Raw genomic sequence first — 15926 nt, 5'->3', positions numbered from 1 at the left:
AAACTAGAATGAAAGAGCCTTGCATTGATACACAAGTAAAATACCTATGTCACCAGGTGCGCGGAGAACCATTTGGTATGGTGACATGGCTTAGGGACTTGGCTCTTGGAAATCAGATTTTTCGTTCAACTAGTGCTCAGCGCGGACACGTTTGAACAAGATTATCTACCAAGTATGACCCATTGATTCCCAACAAAATGGGTACATAATTTTGCTGATTAGTGAAGCAATTTATGGTAGCCAGTGCTTTACACGGAACAAGCAACCCTTAATAGGTTAACGCATGTCGTACTCTTCATCTACATTAATGAATGTCCAGCATTTTGAGAGCAATCGGTTGTGATTGTGTGTGTGCGTGTGTGTGTGTTTGTGCGTGTGTGTGTGTGTGTGTGTGTGTGTGTGTGTGTGTGAGTAGTTCCTGTTTACAAGTTCATTCATGATTTTGTGTGAAGTCGGTTTTAAGAGGTAGATTTTCCTCACCTTTTGTTGCCAGTTTGATACCTATGAAATACATCGGAGAAAACAATTTCACTCAAAATAATGCTTAATTCATGGGTATTTACAAATGAGAAGTAAAATGATAAGTGTATTGGGTGGACACATACATCATATTATATTCACGAAACGTTTTTGAGCTGAAGAACAATGTCGCCAAGTCAAAATTACCTGCCAACAATAGATGCCAAGTTTCCGATGTTGGGCTCGTAGTAACCGTGGACAGTGTTAAAAAGTCAGCGATAGATGGCGCCTTAGAGCCTAACATTGGTTCGCTAGATTGAATTGCCAGATTCTTCAACAATCTGTTTACCGCCGCCCCTTTTCTCCCCTGGATGATATAGCTTACTGTAATACAGTTCGCGAACTGACCCTCCCTGCAAGTTTTTTACCAGGGGTTATTTCAATTCGTTCTATAGCCGAGTTGGAGTCTCGAGTTGTGCCGAGCTGCGCGAGTTTGAACTCGCGAGAACTCGCGTGAACTCGCGTGAAATTTGTCAATTTTAATGAGCTGCGCATGAGTGATCTACAAGACAACATCGAGTTTACTACGATAGCTGTACGAGTGATCCGAGTGACGTCTTTTCTCCCATTTTCTTCTACTGGGACCTGGGACCCATTTCATAAAAAGTTGATATGATCACAACTCTTGGTGGAATGTCAATTGTCATGGCAACAACAAGAATCCAGCTTCCTGATTAGTTGTTGGTATTGGAAGTTGCCATTCCAGCAAGAGTTGCTATCCCAACATCTTTTATGAAATGGGGCCCTGGTCTTGTTGGTCTTGTTTAAAGGCATCGTTTTCTGACTCCCTCTGTAGGTCATCACGGGTGATCTCTTCTGTTTCTGCTGTCTCTTCCTGCTCTTCTACCTCTACTTCTACCATTGCTTGATTGATCTCCATTTCCTTCTATGGTTTTTTCTTGAATTTCATGAGCCGCGAGGCATGTTTTCTGTCTAAATTTTTACGTAGTTCTAGAAATGTAATGGCAATGACCTATTAGGATTGAATGATTGTCTCCTGCCGTGAAAACGTTGGGAAAATGTGAATAATTCCATATTAATAGGTCAGTGCAATGTACTCTGAATAAGCTACAAAACTTGTTCTAAGTCGCAGAGCTCGATCTAAACTCGCGCCTTACTCGAGGGCAATTAAAGCAAGGTTCCCACTTAGCCGAGTTGGAGTCTCGAGTTGTGCCAAGCTGCGCGAGTTTGAACTCGCGAGAACTCGCGTGAACTCGCGTGAAATTTGTCAATTTTAATGAGCTGCGCTGGAGCGATCTACGAGACAACATCGAGTTTACTACGATAGCTGTACGAGTGATCCGAGCGTGATACGAGTCACACCGATCTTGGTGTGAGTTGTGATGACCTGTGTACTACTTAAACCGAGTTTTCATCGAGTTGTAAAGAGCTTGTTACGAGCCCGTTACGAGCTCGTTAGGAGTTTGCGCAATGCTGTTCGGTTTGGCCTCCAGTGGGTCTTTTCTCCCATTGTCTTATTGATAGGTCAGTGCAATGTACTCTGAATAAGCTAATACAAAACTCGTTGTAAGTCGCAGAGCTCGACCTAAACTCGCGCCTTATTCGAGGGCATTCCCCCTTCCACATACTGGTAGTAGAGTCGTAGTGCTCGTATCGCACTCTTCAAAACTCGAGCAGAACTCGCGTATAACCTTGAAGGTGGCGAGTTACGAAGAGTTCATCGCGAGCTTCGTACGAGTATTGAGAGTTTGTTACGAGTAGTACGAGTATATTACGAGTTTAAAAGAGTTCAGAACGAGTTACTTCGAGTTAGGGAAAATTTTGAACATGTCCAAAAATGTTTGAACCACTCGCGAGTCCACGGGGAGATTTGCAGATTCACTACGTGTTATGCGAGTTGTCGCGAGTTATCCCAAGTTACATGAAGAGCTTTACACGAGTTATTGCGAGTGCCCCTTTGAGGCAACTTGCCACAACTCGCCAAAGCTCGGCACCGTAACTCGGCTAAGTGGGAACCCTGCTTAGCAAACGATGCTTGGGAATCAATATTTTATGGGATATAAACAAATAGGAAATGGAAGGAACTAACGAGATGTATATAAATGAGCCGGAATGAAGTTAAAGTGCAGGGAACTACCTTTTTTTTTTTTTAGTGAGTAAAGGAAGTCATTTGCAGAAGACCGGGAAGCAAATGCAGAAGTAAACATGAAAGAAGCAAGAAAGGAAGAGAGAGAGAGAGAGAGAGAAAGGGAAAGAGGAGGCAAAAGGTTGAGTGCACTGATTATTTCATTACAAAGAGTAAATGGGGAGGGGGAAGGGGAGCAACTTTGAATTTTTAAACTTTAATATATGACATGATTTCTGAAAAAAATGTGTACTGAACGCAATACAGAAAGTTGGGTGAGGCTCTTTTCAAAGCGTTAATGTAGTATGGACGTATAATTATTACTATGTTCTCTTGATTGAGATTCACGACATACACCGATATATAAAGACTTAATTTAACACTTTTCCTGGATATAAGACACAATTTGAGGAATAAAGGAACATACGTTAACAGAAGCTGATTTATGCTCCATTCATTACTTTCCCTTTTGTTTTTTTTCTATACATTTTTAAAAACTTTTTCTGTCATCAGCGATAAAACGCGATGTCGGACACATCATGTGAAATCAAGAGTAAAACCAACGCTGGAGTTTTACCGCAGTCAGAATGTCGTATAAGGGACCCAATAAACCAAGCCCTCACATCAAACCCCCCCCCCCCCCACACACACACACCTTTTTTAACTCTTAAAAAAGGATCTGCGAAATACAGTTCTACTCGGAGATTCTTCTAATCAGAGCGGCCAGGAAGGGGGGGGGGGTAAAAAAACACTGAAAAAAAAACAAAGAAAGGAGTTTCTTTTAAAGAGAGAAAATGACGGAAACGATGAAGATTGATCTGGGTATGAATTACTTTAATGCACTTTGATGGATATAAACGGTCGATTTGTTATGAATTAAAAAAAAACATTCTTAATCCTCTTCCTAATCTATTTAAATTCTAAAATTATGTACCCAGATAAACTAATTTAAAGATGTTTTATAAAGAAGTAAAGCTTAATAGATGTTGATTTCCACATATCTGATGAAGATACATATAAAGTTTGAGAGCGTGCGAAAGATTTACTGTCTTGTCCTGACTTACTTCATTTATGTACTTACGTGTTACCTTGCTGATTATTTTACAAGAGCTAAAAAAACAACAGATGACTCAGCAAGCATGTACAGAAGAAGAGGAAAACATTTACAGTTTGATAAGCCTAACGTGTAGCTTACTCTCAAATTCAGTAACTGATGAAAAAGAAAAGTAATCAAACTGCCAAGGCGAAGAAGCTGAACGACACCAACAAACTGGCTTTTTATGTACAGAGGCAGTGAAGATTTAAATGGCTTCAGGGGATCGTATAGTTTTGGTTGAGGCCTAATTTCAGGTTTCTAGCATATTTTTTTTTTTTTTTTTTGGTGAGATATTGAGAAACCTCTTTTGAAATATGAAATATGTGATTATGTGAGGAATTCAACATTTATTTGCTGAAAATTGGTTTTGAAATAGCTGAGATATCCAAAAATGAGCAATTCTAAAAAAACGATCGCTTTGTTTTACTTTGTTTTTGGATGTTTCAGTCATTCCAAACTCGATTTTCATCAAATAAACTTTGAATTCCTCTTAAAATGGTATGCTCTCTACTATATCATAAGTGTTTTCTTAGTATCTCGCAAAAATTTAAAAACCCAATTTTCATCTCCACTAATACTGTACCATCCCACCTATACCTACACGAGGTGAACCAATTAACATAAAATAATGCTATGCTTATCACGCTTTCATTCATTTTTAGGATTTTTCCTTTGTCAACCTTGAGAATCCAAACATCTACGCTAATTCGACAGAAACGTGGATCAAAACGTAACAATTAAGTTCTTTCACAAAGTGAAATACAGAATACATTATTCATCACGGAGTAAACTATCACGAGTCCACTCCAGGAATACCAATTACAATGAGATCTGGAACTACATAAATCTAGGGCTACTTTTTATAATGTCTTACTTATACTTCTAGAGATCAAAATTAAACATTCAAGCACTTCGTACAGCTTTGAAATATTAACACACAACAAAGGATAAAGCGAGAGTGTCGTCATTGCGTACTTTCAATTTACAGAGTGGAATTGCATCAATCTACGAGTGAAACATGTACGTTTATGTCTGATCCTCATGTTCAGGTAACTTTACTTTTTTAACAAATTTGAAAAAATTGTAACCGCTGAAATTCTGAGCAACATTGAAGTTCGCAAGATGAAAGTGATTCAGATTTTCATTGTCACAAGCTCTGCTGGCTTTTTAAACAAGACCTAAATCAAACGTAATTATGAAGTTCATGCTTTTAACAATGTTTAAGGAATCGCTTCCAGATTCGAAGACAACCAGTGTCTCTCTTTAGAATTAATCTGGATTTGAATCTAATAGATAAGTCAGAAGTTATTTTTATACCTGTACTAGCAGTATCAATGACCACATTTTTACAAGACGGATTCCGTTGTTGTTTATGCACAAAGCAATTGTGTGTTTCTCGTGGCGCTTAAAATAGCTTGACGCAAATTCTGAACCAATCGTCTGTTGGCTTCCTGTTACTGGTAAACTAACGTTAGAAATTATATATTTTATTCTCTCCCTAAAGATCAAAACTAAAAACAAGAATAACGTCTCAGAAAATTTTCCAAAAGGAAAACTTCAATTGCATTTTAAATTTGATCTAGAAATATTTCTTATTCGTCGTTTGTCAAATGGGGCATTTTGGATATAATTTGTATCAGCATGGCTGTAGATATATAATTTAAGGGATTTTTAATGTATTATTAGTGAAAATTCAACAGATGTGTAGTTAACTATTTAAAAGAATATGGACGTACCGTCTTTTGAAAACAAGCTTTTGGCGTAAAGGCCCTGTCACACCTTTTCGGGTAAGCTACACGGGCTTGTTACGAGTAGGGATTTTCCAGCACGCAGGAGAATTTTCTGCGGGCGGACAAAGACGTTCTGGAGAGTTCCGTACTTGAGTCTTACTGATAGAGGCATGCTATTTACTTGCTACTTGTGTGTATCCCGTCTGACCTGCGTGAGAGCTTTGGAACCGATTTATTTTCAGCTACGAGCGACATACGGGGACTGCGAAGTACCTGTGTTACAGCTGCGAAGTACCTGGGTGGGAGTTGCCTGCGAGGTGCTGCCGCTAAGGGCCTCCTACTGGTGTCCTCTGCGGGCAAACCCCGCGACTCACCCGGAACAAGTTTTGAGCATGCTGAATGCCTTATCACACTGTGTCTGGGGAAGGCTTGCGGCTTGACTTGCGGGGAAATGTTTTTATCAATACCCAGACCTCCCAGCAGTTCGTCTGCACCTGACAGTACCTAACGCATATCTTGGCCGTAGTTGTCCGGAGGTGTGCACGCAAATCCAATTTACTTGCAGCCAAATTTTGAGCATTATCAAAACTTGTTCCTGGTGAGTCGCGGGGGTTTGTCCGCAGAGGTACACGCAGAACACCAGTAGGAGGCCCTTAGCGGCAGCACCTCGTAGGCAACTCCCACGCAGTTGCTTCGCAGTCCCCGTATGCGGCCAAAATAATGACATTGTATGGGACTACTGCCATTCCTTCAGAGAAATTCCTTCACTGAGTTGTCAGACCCACGCACCTGGCACGCAGGTCGCACAAAATACCCGCAAACAGAACCTAAGTAGAACGCGTCCAGCATATCCAGGCACATGCAAAACTCGCCAAAATCCTTTTCCGCCCTCAGAAAATGTCCGGTATGCTGGAAGATCCCGACAAGTAACGAGCCCGCGTAGCTTGCCCTGAAAGGTGTAACGCGGCCTTTGGAACCTCCCCGTGGTGCGGCTGCGTTCGATATAAGGTTAAAGGTAATGTTTACCATTGGGAGCAGTGGTTTAAAAATGTTCGAGTATCACGAAACATCCTATACCATACAGCATTTGTAATAAAGCCTAAAATGTAAGGAGATATCAATATTTCTTCCATAAACAATAACTGTAGAAGGTTTATTCTAGACACAATGTTAATGTTATTACGATTGTTTACATTTCTTATACATTCAAAATACTTAATATTTTACCTTTTTTTACTTTTACATTTCACATTTTTAAAAGCTGTTTTAAAGCACTAAAACTGCTGTTTTGTTTTATCTGCACATGGTTAATAACGTTTTTAACTAAGAAATGACTGTTTTCTTCACAGAGGATATTTTCTTGCAGCGACAGAGCAGCATGTTCTTCACAGTGTCCCTCAGCAGCGGCTGGCTCACCGCGTAGGAGATCGGGTTCAGGAGGCTGTTGCCGTATGTCAGCCAGCCGAAAAAGAGCCTGCCGGGGCGGGGTAAGCCAGCCACAAGGAGGACGGGATCTATGGAATAGATCAGCAGGTTGATGCTCTGAGGTAACCAGGTGATCACGAAGGACAGCACGATGAAAAGAAGAGTCCGAGTTGCCTTTCGCGTCTCGGCTGCCGACTCGCGTTTCAGCTGCAACAAGATATAGGAAGCAGTTTTAAGAATAATCACTTTCCTAACAAAATACCTCCTTCGAATATTTACACTTGTATTCCATTTGTAAAGTTGTGTATAGCTTGACTGCGCATACATGTATGTATGCCTGATAAGAAGTAAACACAAAAATTATAGCAACAATGAACACACTGTGTCGGGATTCACAAGATCCAAACGAAGCATTACTCGTGAATTCTATAATGTCTTTTGAGTTTATGTGGGATGTGGATTGAATTAAAAACAGAAATCAACTCTGTTTACTTTCTGTGTTATTTAGTTCAGAATGAATCATTTTTGGTATTCCTCTTGAAAGTGATAATTTATGGAAGTGTGTATAATCAACCTCTATAGCAGATAATGATAAAATTAAAGTCTTATCATTAATATCAGGATATAAGAGTATGCATAATTATACTAAATTACCCAGACAGAAACAAAGCAAAGAAACCAATACAAGTCAAATTTTCAGATGAAATTCGAGTAAAGAAAATCGATTTAAACAAACACTGAATCTAGACATGCAGATCTTTGTTATTACTGTTGTTTGAAAACTTTCATGAAATAATAAACTAATCAATTATTAAGTTAAAAAGTATCATTACACAACAAAGAGAACGCTAAAACATTCCTCATACTTTTATCAAGATTTGAAATAAGAACAATTGACATGTTTTCAAGAGAAACGTGTGCAACAGAAATGAAAAGACGATATCAGCTAAGTGTTACATTAACTTGCACATACGTTCACTGAATTTTTCTTTATTCGCTTTAATGAAATGAATGAAAGAATTAGTGTTTTAAGATTAGTCTAGCGTGGTTATGGTTTATAACAAGAAAGAGATGAATTGGTATACAAACTATAAAGATGAAAATTAGATATGCCGTGTATTCTTGTACAAATAAAAGGAAAATGAGGCGAAAGCCCTATCGCCTGAAATTGATTGTATTTCCAGTTGAGATTGATAATATGTCTGCTTTTAAATGTGCGTTTTCTTTGCAATTTGACAGAAATTTACAATTTGCCACATTGCTCTGTGAAGTTAGACACCCTAATTTCTATACCTCGGGTATGGATAGAAATTAAAGGAATTATGTTAATGATTACTTACAATTGGCTTCTTGTCGGTGACCGAATTGCCTTGATCCATTGTCTCCTTTGGCGGATTACTTTCAAAGCGTTTTTCTCCGACCGACTCTACGTCGATGTCGGTGGATGAAGTATTTGGAAAATCGTTGCTGTGGGACGCATTGTGATCGTCGATCGCACTGAATTTCTTTTGGACACTCTTCCCACCAAGTGTCTTCCGAATCTTTATAAGTATACGAAGATAAAGAACGGAAATGAAAACGAACGGCAGAAAAAAGACGACAAGGCTATAGACTATGGATGCGCCAGGAATTCTCGAATATTTGCGAACGCAGTGAGGTCCGTTGTCGAAGTCGTCGATAAATTCCCAGGCCGTGACATACAGCATCCAGAAGGCAAACGCACCCAGCCATGCGAGGGAGTTGAGGTAAACAGCCTTACGTTTGCTGCGAGTCATGAAATGGTTGATGGGGTCGTAAGTTGCACGATGTCGGTCAGCGCAGATGACCAAGACGACGAAATTAGACGAACTGATGATCGACGTGCCAATGCCACTCAGAATCCTACAAAGTGCCTGGTTCAGAGGATAGTATCCGACATGGGTGTGGACAACGGCAAGGATAAGGTGCAAACCAACGAGTAGATCGATAATGGACAAGTTGATGATGAAATAATTGTTGTAAGTGCGTAGTCGTTTTTCAACACCAAAAGCTACAAGAGTCAGACAGTTTGCTGCAATGATGCAAGCCGTAAAGAGGGAGGGCCAAAGGAGGCTATGAATACTTGAAGAATTCGACGTGACTCCAGGCACTTCTGTATATACTTCATTTTCAGTGTAATTTTCGAATTCATTTACAACCCAAGCTGTCGGGTAGGATTTCTCTGTTGATGTGGACATAGTGACGTATCAATACAGACGAACGTGTTGACAGGTAAAGTGTAGAATGGGATAGGGCCGAGAGAGACTGTCCGTCCCCTGCGTAAGAAGCATTACCTCAGTGACTGCAAGAGAAGATGCGAAGTCAGATTTTATTTATAACAGCTAAAGAGTAATCATACTGATTGCCCTGAAAGATGACCTTGGTGAACCATTACGCTTGATAAGAGCGGAGCAGAAAAGATTTCCTAGAGTTTGCGAAATGTCATTTTATATGTGGTAGAAGAATGAAAAGAGTCATCAAGCTTATCAAATTGGTACAGTGCCTTCAAGAATTTAATTGACACTGCTATGCGTGTTAGAAGTATGGAGTCATGTGGACAGTCAAAAGTGGCTTGACTAAGGTACATAAGAGGAGTTTCTAGAAAGCTCGCAGTCTATTGGCTGATGGATTGTGAGAAGACCATGTGACTGAAGACATATTTTAAAGCCATATACATTACCGGTGGCACTTACTCTTTTCGTTCACCTTTCCAAGACCTAATACTATTGTAGCGCGGAGTATTTTGGTGATACGTTTCGCTTGGGGATGTTGCAGAGAGATTTATATTACAGTTGATAGTAAATTTGATTACTGGATACTAACTAATTTGCGAGTACCTTAGCAGCAGAATTATGCTTTGAGTGTCCCTATATTTTGACACCACAATACCTGTTTATGAGGTGAACTTGCATCTGCTAAAGACAATAAATTATACACTCAATTAATTGAATAGGTCTTTGAAAGCAAATATGAAATCATGAGTGACAGCGCGTGGAAACATTTCTCTGCACCGTAACTATTAATCCATGGCTCGACATTAACTTTTTTGTTTGATGGCCCGATGGGGCCACCAAAATCCTAAATTTCAAATTTTTGGTGGCCCGAGAGAAAAATTTGGTGTCCCGAAAAAAAAAAAAAAAACATTAAAAGTCCTTTTTTTTAATGAGTCAAATATTTAAGATTTATGATAGTAAGAATTAGAAGTTGGACATAATCTACTCGTAAATAAACTTCAACAAACTTGCAACACTCGCCCTCAGGCATTCATTCAGTCCTTTTCATCCATCCTTTGAACAAATTTAACTGCTAATTTCCGGCGCAAAATGTTACGAATTTATTGACATACTTTTCAAAAAATCTTGGTGGCCCGAGGCGGGCCACCAAGTTTGCCCTTTTTTGAAATTTGGTGGCCCGACTTTCATTTTTGGTGGCCCCGGGCCACCGGGCCACCGTTAGTGTCGAGCCCTGATTAATCTATCAATTAATTACATTTATCAGCATCTGATTCTCTTTCATAATATGAGCAGAAGTGCGGTGCACAAATATTATCACAGTCATGTTTATTCCTCTCTATACAACTATCACAGATCTCCATGATGCACATTTTGCTAAACTATTGAAGAAATCCAAACTTTATAAAGATTTTCATTTCATCTGTAAACGATGGACCACAGTCTGACCTATAGAGAGCATTTGAAGAGGGTTGCCGGCAAGCTCAAGGCCAGGTCTAACATCATCATATTCCGCAAAGCTGCAGGGAACAGCTGGGCCTCTGATGCGCATACTGTCCGAATGCATGCCTTGCACTTGTCTACTCAGTTGCTGAGTACTGTTCACCAGTCTGGGCTGAGAGCCTGTCACACCAAGCAGGTCGATACGATCCTCAACTCTGCAATGAGAATAGTCTCTGGCATCCTCAAGTCAACACCTACCCAGTGGATGCCGACACATAGCTCTAGGCCCCTTCCCTACGACGCCAGTAGATGAGCCGTAAGGCTGAGCCTAATACTCTTTAAGTCCAAGCCTGACCTTCCCATCCATGTGGACTTGGACAGCCTTCCAAAGATGCGACTTACATCTCGTAAACCCTTCTGGCAGTCAGTGAAGTCCCTTGAAGTAAGCAAATTCAACTTAAACAAAGAATGGCCGAATCTGTGGGAAGGATCTGAATTTCCCAACCAAGAACTCATCAAGGATCCCACGTCAAAACCACCTGGATTTTACCTTCCAAGGAAGCACTGGGTGTTAGTTTGTATAGGATACGCACAACAATTAGCAGGGCAAACACAGAGACACACACACAGCCACACACACACAGACACACACAAATACACAAAAACACAAATTAAAAACACAACAGATGACACCCTAGCCTGGCCTGGCAACCTGGATTTGCTACTTTAAAAGCGCATAATGTCATACGAGAAGAAGAAGAATCCGTAAAGTCAAGCACTCTGATAAAATAGATTATGCATGCCTCAAGAGGTTTCAATGCATTCAGTGGCTAAGACATCACAGTATAAGAAAGAGGAGAATCCCAAACTAGCTTTGAAAGAAATTTATCTTCAAGTATTATTCTGTTAAGACTCTGCCTACTTTTTGGTGAAAGCAGAATCAATAAACGCGTCATATTTGTGAAAGCATTGTTTTGGTGGTCCAGTCTCATCGTTGGTCATTGTGAGGACGTCATCCAGATATATTGATGACCTCCGAGTTCTACTTTTTAACAATTGACACAGTATAGCATTAATGGGGTTTCCTTTTCGATGTGTTTGACAGTAAGCGTTCAAGATTTTAGTTTCAAAAGGGCGCCGGAGAGCGGTTGGCATTTTATTATATCGTGAAAGTATATATATTCTTCTTTTTAGCTGTTCACACTTTGATGGTAATATTGACGCATGGAGGGTAATGAAGCCCATCGACCCTAGTCACAAAGCATTTTCCCAACAAGACAGCTTTATTGCAGGTTTGGCGCCAGTCGATATCAATTTTTTTCACTTGTTTTTACGCTGCAATTGAAATACTGAAATAAATTTTATATAGAACAGTTTTAGTATTCAGATAATGTATCAAATGGTATGACACTGGTAGATAGGAAAACAGGATGCGCAAGAGACTGAATAAGATATTGAGGTATAATGGGATAGATATGTTCATGTGCCATATTTCCCGAAAATTTTGACACATTTCCACTTAAATTTCATTATAATAAAATCACAGGTTACAGTTAGGAAGGTATAGGCATAGTATTTTGTCTTGTAGAAATTAATCACAAAACAGTTGGCTAGGAGGAAAATCAATGAGATTTATTCTTATTGGATCATTTCAAAATGTAAGATGTAAAGTGATAACTTCTAAGCCCGACAATTTCTATTGTCTGTCTGTGTGTGTTACAAAAAGTGTACTTTATATGTACAATGAGGTTAATCAAACTTCATTTTGAAATTGCGGTGCTTAATCACTCGCAATTTTTTGTATATATTTTCTATTTTCTCCGCCACACAGCAGGTTACTTCAAAATTAGTTTCCGTTTCATGAAATGAACCATCGAGAAAACGACGAAACACCATTTTTTGATTGCAGCTAAACGGTAAGATACAAACAAATAATGAATACTTTTTGTCTATTTTTTTTAGAATATATGTTAGAGAATTACAATATCTCGCACCTGGACAATTTCGCATCAACAAAGTCGGGATTTAACTCAAGCCTAATATTTGCTGCTATACTTGGAGAGGTGCCTACATTTCAGATTCTCCAGTGGTTGTGGATGAGAATTCTCCCCGACCGCTGGGAAGTCGCCGCTACTTTATTTTGACAGTTTGATTCAGTTATTTCTGTCAGTCCTTTTTCAACACCTTTAACAATCGGTGGAACTATAAAAACAGAAGCAAAACAACAACAACAACAACAACAACAAAGCGTATAATCGAGGATGTCTTACAATTTCATGAAGAGAGGGTAACAAAAGTAGGCTCAGGTGGAGCATTCATTCTTCGTGCGCACGTGCCTTCGAAAACAGTAGACTGTACTTCTGACCTTAACCTTTTTTACCTTTCACAGCTGCGCCTCCCGGGCCGGGAGTTCTTGAGGTTCGACTCATCGATGGCGGTAACGAAGCCAAAGGCCGAGTCGAAGTGCTTCTTGGCGGAGTTTGGGGGACCGTCTGTGATGACGACTGGGATCGTCAAGACGCCGAAGTGATGTGTCGCACGTTGGGCTTTGAGGGCGCCCTGACGACACCGTGTTGCGGAGAGTTCTGTGGTTGCGGGGCCTACGGCGAGGGATCTGGTTCAGTTCTACCTGATAACGTTGAATGCATGCACGGGCGAGGAGGAGAATTTTATAGCAGAGTGCCAAAACAATGTATACGGAGGACATAGCTGTGGACACGGTGAATACGCCAGTGTGCAGTGTACACGAACAACGCCAAGTACGTCAAAAGCTAGTTACCCATATCAGAGGACTACCAGTGTCTGTTCCAGTGTAATTTGTCTTTGAGTTATAATTTTATAACGGAATCCCTCTCATGCGCACACTAGACACAGGCCTGGGTTTATCGGTCTGCTCAGTAGCAACATCATTTCTGTTACCTTTTAATGGACATTGTTTGCCCCACGAGGTCGAGCATTTCAATATGAAGATACAATGATACAAATGGTGACTCAAAGATGATGAAAAGACATGTCTGTGAATGCTCTCAGTCATCCAGGTAAAGTGTCTCATGAGCTATCAGTAAATCTAGTCAACTGGATTTACCGGTACTTGTAATTTGGAGTAGCGACGTTTTCCTTGCAACGCGTTTTTACCCATCTATTTTTTTTTTCAACAAAACTGTAACTAATCATGAACACAAAAGAACGATTGGAATACAAAATGTTTGTGTGATTGTATGATTAAGGTAACAGAATGAAAAACTATGTCATATGGACCTAATTAACTTTGTAGTAAACAAAGGAACAAATAAGACTTTGTGTGATTTTTATCTGGGTAAACAACAAAAATAAATTTGTGCAACTATTGCTGCTCCTAAAAGACGCGGTCAAGATGTATTACATTTAGGGTGGGTATTACATTGATAGGGTTAAGATGTATTACATGTAGGGTTGATATTACATTCATGGTTAAAATAATTGCATTTAGGGTCGATATTACATTTTGGGTTGACATGCATTACATTTAGGGTTGTTATTACATGCAGGGTTGACATTATACAAATGATGCACAGGATAGAGTGTGTTAGTGAAGGTGCGGCGCGCTCGAGAGTATTGACAATGGTGCGACATGCACGAGGCGCAGCCGAGTGCATGTTTGCAACCGTTGTCAATACTCGAGAGTGAGCCGCACCTTCACTAACGCCACGAAATAATCCTGTGCATCATTTGTTTTATAAAATGGGTCGAAAACTAACAGCATTATTCACGTACCTTTGTGGGTCAATACCAGTCAGCTACATGTAGCACTCGCTCAAAAGTCAAGATGTCCGAAGATGTTCGTCCCAAACATTTACGCACGTCGCACTCGGAAATCCCGCACATAAGTACTGTACGTACGTATAAGAGTATACGTACGCCACGTGTTATGCACAAGAAAGACCGCCGGCTGTTGTCGCAGCCCGAACTAGAAGTTGTTTACAGGATTGACAGCGCGTATAGTAGCGCGTGACGCACTTGTAACAACTGATTGAGTGCGCACTGCTAGTGTAAACATTGTGACGTACGTCAGGCCCCGGCCGTGCATTTACTAAGAAATTAATGCACGCACACGTGACTCATTTCAGCGCTTCCAATTGGCTACATTCCTGAACCCATTTTTCAAAATAATTATATTACATTTAGGGTTGTCTCCGGTTATTACATTTAGCCGATTTAGGGTTGTTATTACATTTAGGCTTAAAGTGTATTACGTTTAGGGCCGTTATTATATTTAGCAATAAAATGTTTTACTTTTAGCTTTGTTATAACATTTAGGGTTATGGTGTATTACAATTAGGGTCGTTATTACATTAAGCGTTAAGATATATTACATTTAGGGTCGGTATTACATGTAGGGTTAAAATCATTACATTTAGAGTCGATATTCTATTTAGGGTTGATGTGTATTACATTTAGGGTTTTTATTACATTTAGGGTTAAGGCGTATTACATTTAGGGTCGTTATTACATTTAGCTTTAAAATGTATTACATTTAGGGTTAAGATGTATTACATTCAGTGTGGATATTACATATAGGGTTGACATGTATTACATTTAGGGTTGCCTCCGATTATTACGTTTAGTGTTAAAATGTATTACATTTAGGGTTGACTCAATTATGACAGTTAGCTTTAAAATGTATTACATTTAGGGCTGTTATTACATTTAGGGTTAAGGTGTATTATATTAAGGTCCATATTACATTTAACGTTGATATTACATTTATGGGTGATACAGCCTCGGAGGCGATGTGCTGCAATGCACCGCCGTCGGTTACGGCTCCGGTCACATTCTCCTCGACAACGTCAAATGCTTCGGCTCGTAAAACAGCTTGGCTGAGTATCGACACAATGGATTTGGCGAGAACAACTGCTGGCATATTTCTTGGATGTCAGACAAGATTTCAGGGCAAATCAGAATAACTTATGCAACAGAAGGTAATTCAAACTCTATTAATTTCTTTCCATATTTTGCTTTACACTTTTTTGTTTTTTATGTCATCAGCGATGAAATGTGATGTCGGACATATCACTTGCAACTAAAAGAGTGAAACCATCAGTGGAGTGTTATAGCAGTCAGAATGTCACACAAATACTCAGGGGTCGAGCTAACACAGCCCCCTCCCCAACACACACAACAACACAGACACACAGACACACAGACACACACACACACATTTTTTTTTTTTTTTTGTTCTTCAAAGAATAAAGCTATCTGGAAAAAATTATAACATTGAACGCTTGCTGAGAAGAAAGGAAAGGGATTTAAAATAAAGAAATGAGAATGACCAAAACGATTAAGATTAATATGGATATGAACAACTTTTAATGCATTTTAACGGAAACAACACAATCGAC

General features: G+C 39.7%; 1 protein-coding gene across 1 annotated transcript; it reads right to left on the bottom strand.

The window, feature by feature from the left end:
* Nucleotides 1-6754: 6754 nt before the first annotated feature.
* Nucleotides 6755-9072, bottom strand: LOC139707966 (muscarinic acetylcholine receptor M2-like). The gene is made up of 2 exons (XM_071619958.1): nucleotides 8197-9072; nucleotides 6755-7063 (listed from the first exon to the last, which is right to left on the bottom strand). The coding sequence occupies exons 1-2, from the start codon at nucleotides 9070-9072 to the stop codon at nucleotides 6755-6757; spliced, it is 1185 nt and encodes a 394-aa protein (XP_071476059.1).
* Nucleotides 9073-15926: the final 6854 nt, after the last annotated feature.

Source organism: Diadema antillarum, unplaced genomic scaffold (genome assembly GCF_040938485.1).
Source record: "Diadema antillarum isolate AM-2024a unplaced genomic scaffold, OU_Dant_1.0 scf00000036, whole genome shotgun sequence".
Lineage (NCBI taxonomy): Eukaryota > Metazoa > Echinodermata > Echinoidea > Diadematoida > Diadematidae > Diadema > Diadema antillarum.
Note: the sequence above shows the minus strand (reverse complement) of the source record. Positions and strands in the feature narration are given on the sequence as shown.

Bases quoted from the DNA above. Each gene is read 5' to 3' on its own strand.
- LOC139707966 (XM_071619958.1), bottom strand. From the start codon at position 9,072: ATGTCCACATCAACAGAGAAATCCTACCCGACAGCTTGGGTTGTAAAT. The intron at 7,064-8,196 runs GTAAGTAATCAT...ATCTTGTTGCAG, and splicing joins TCACCGACAAGAAGCCAATT to CTGAAACGCGAGTCGGCAGC.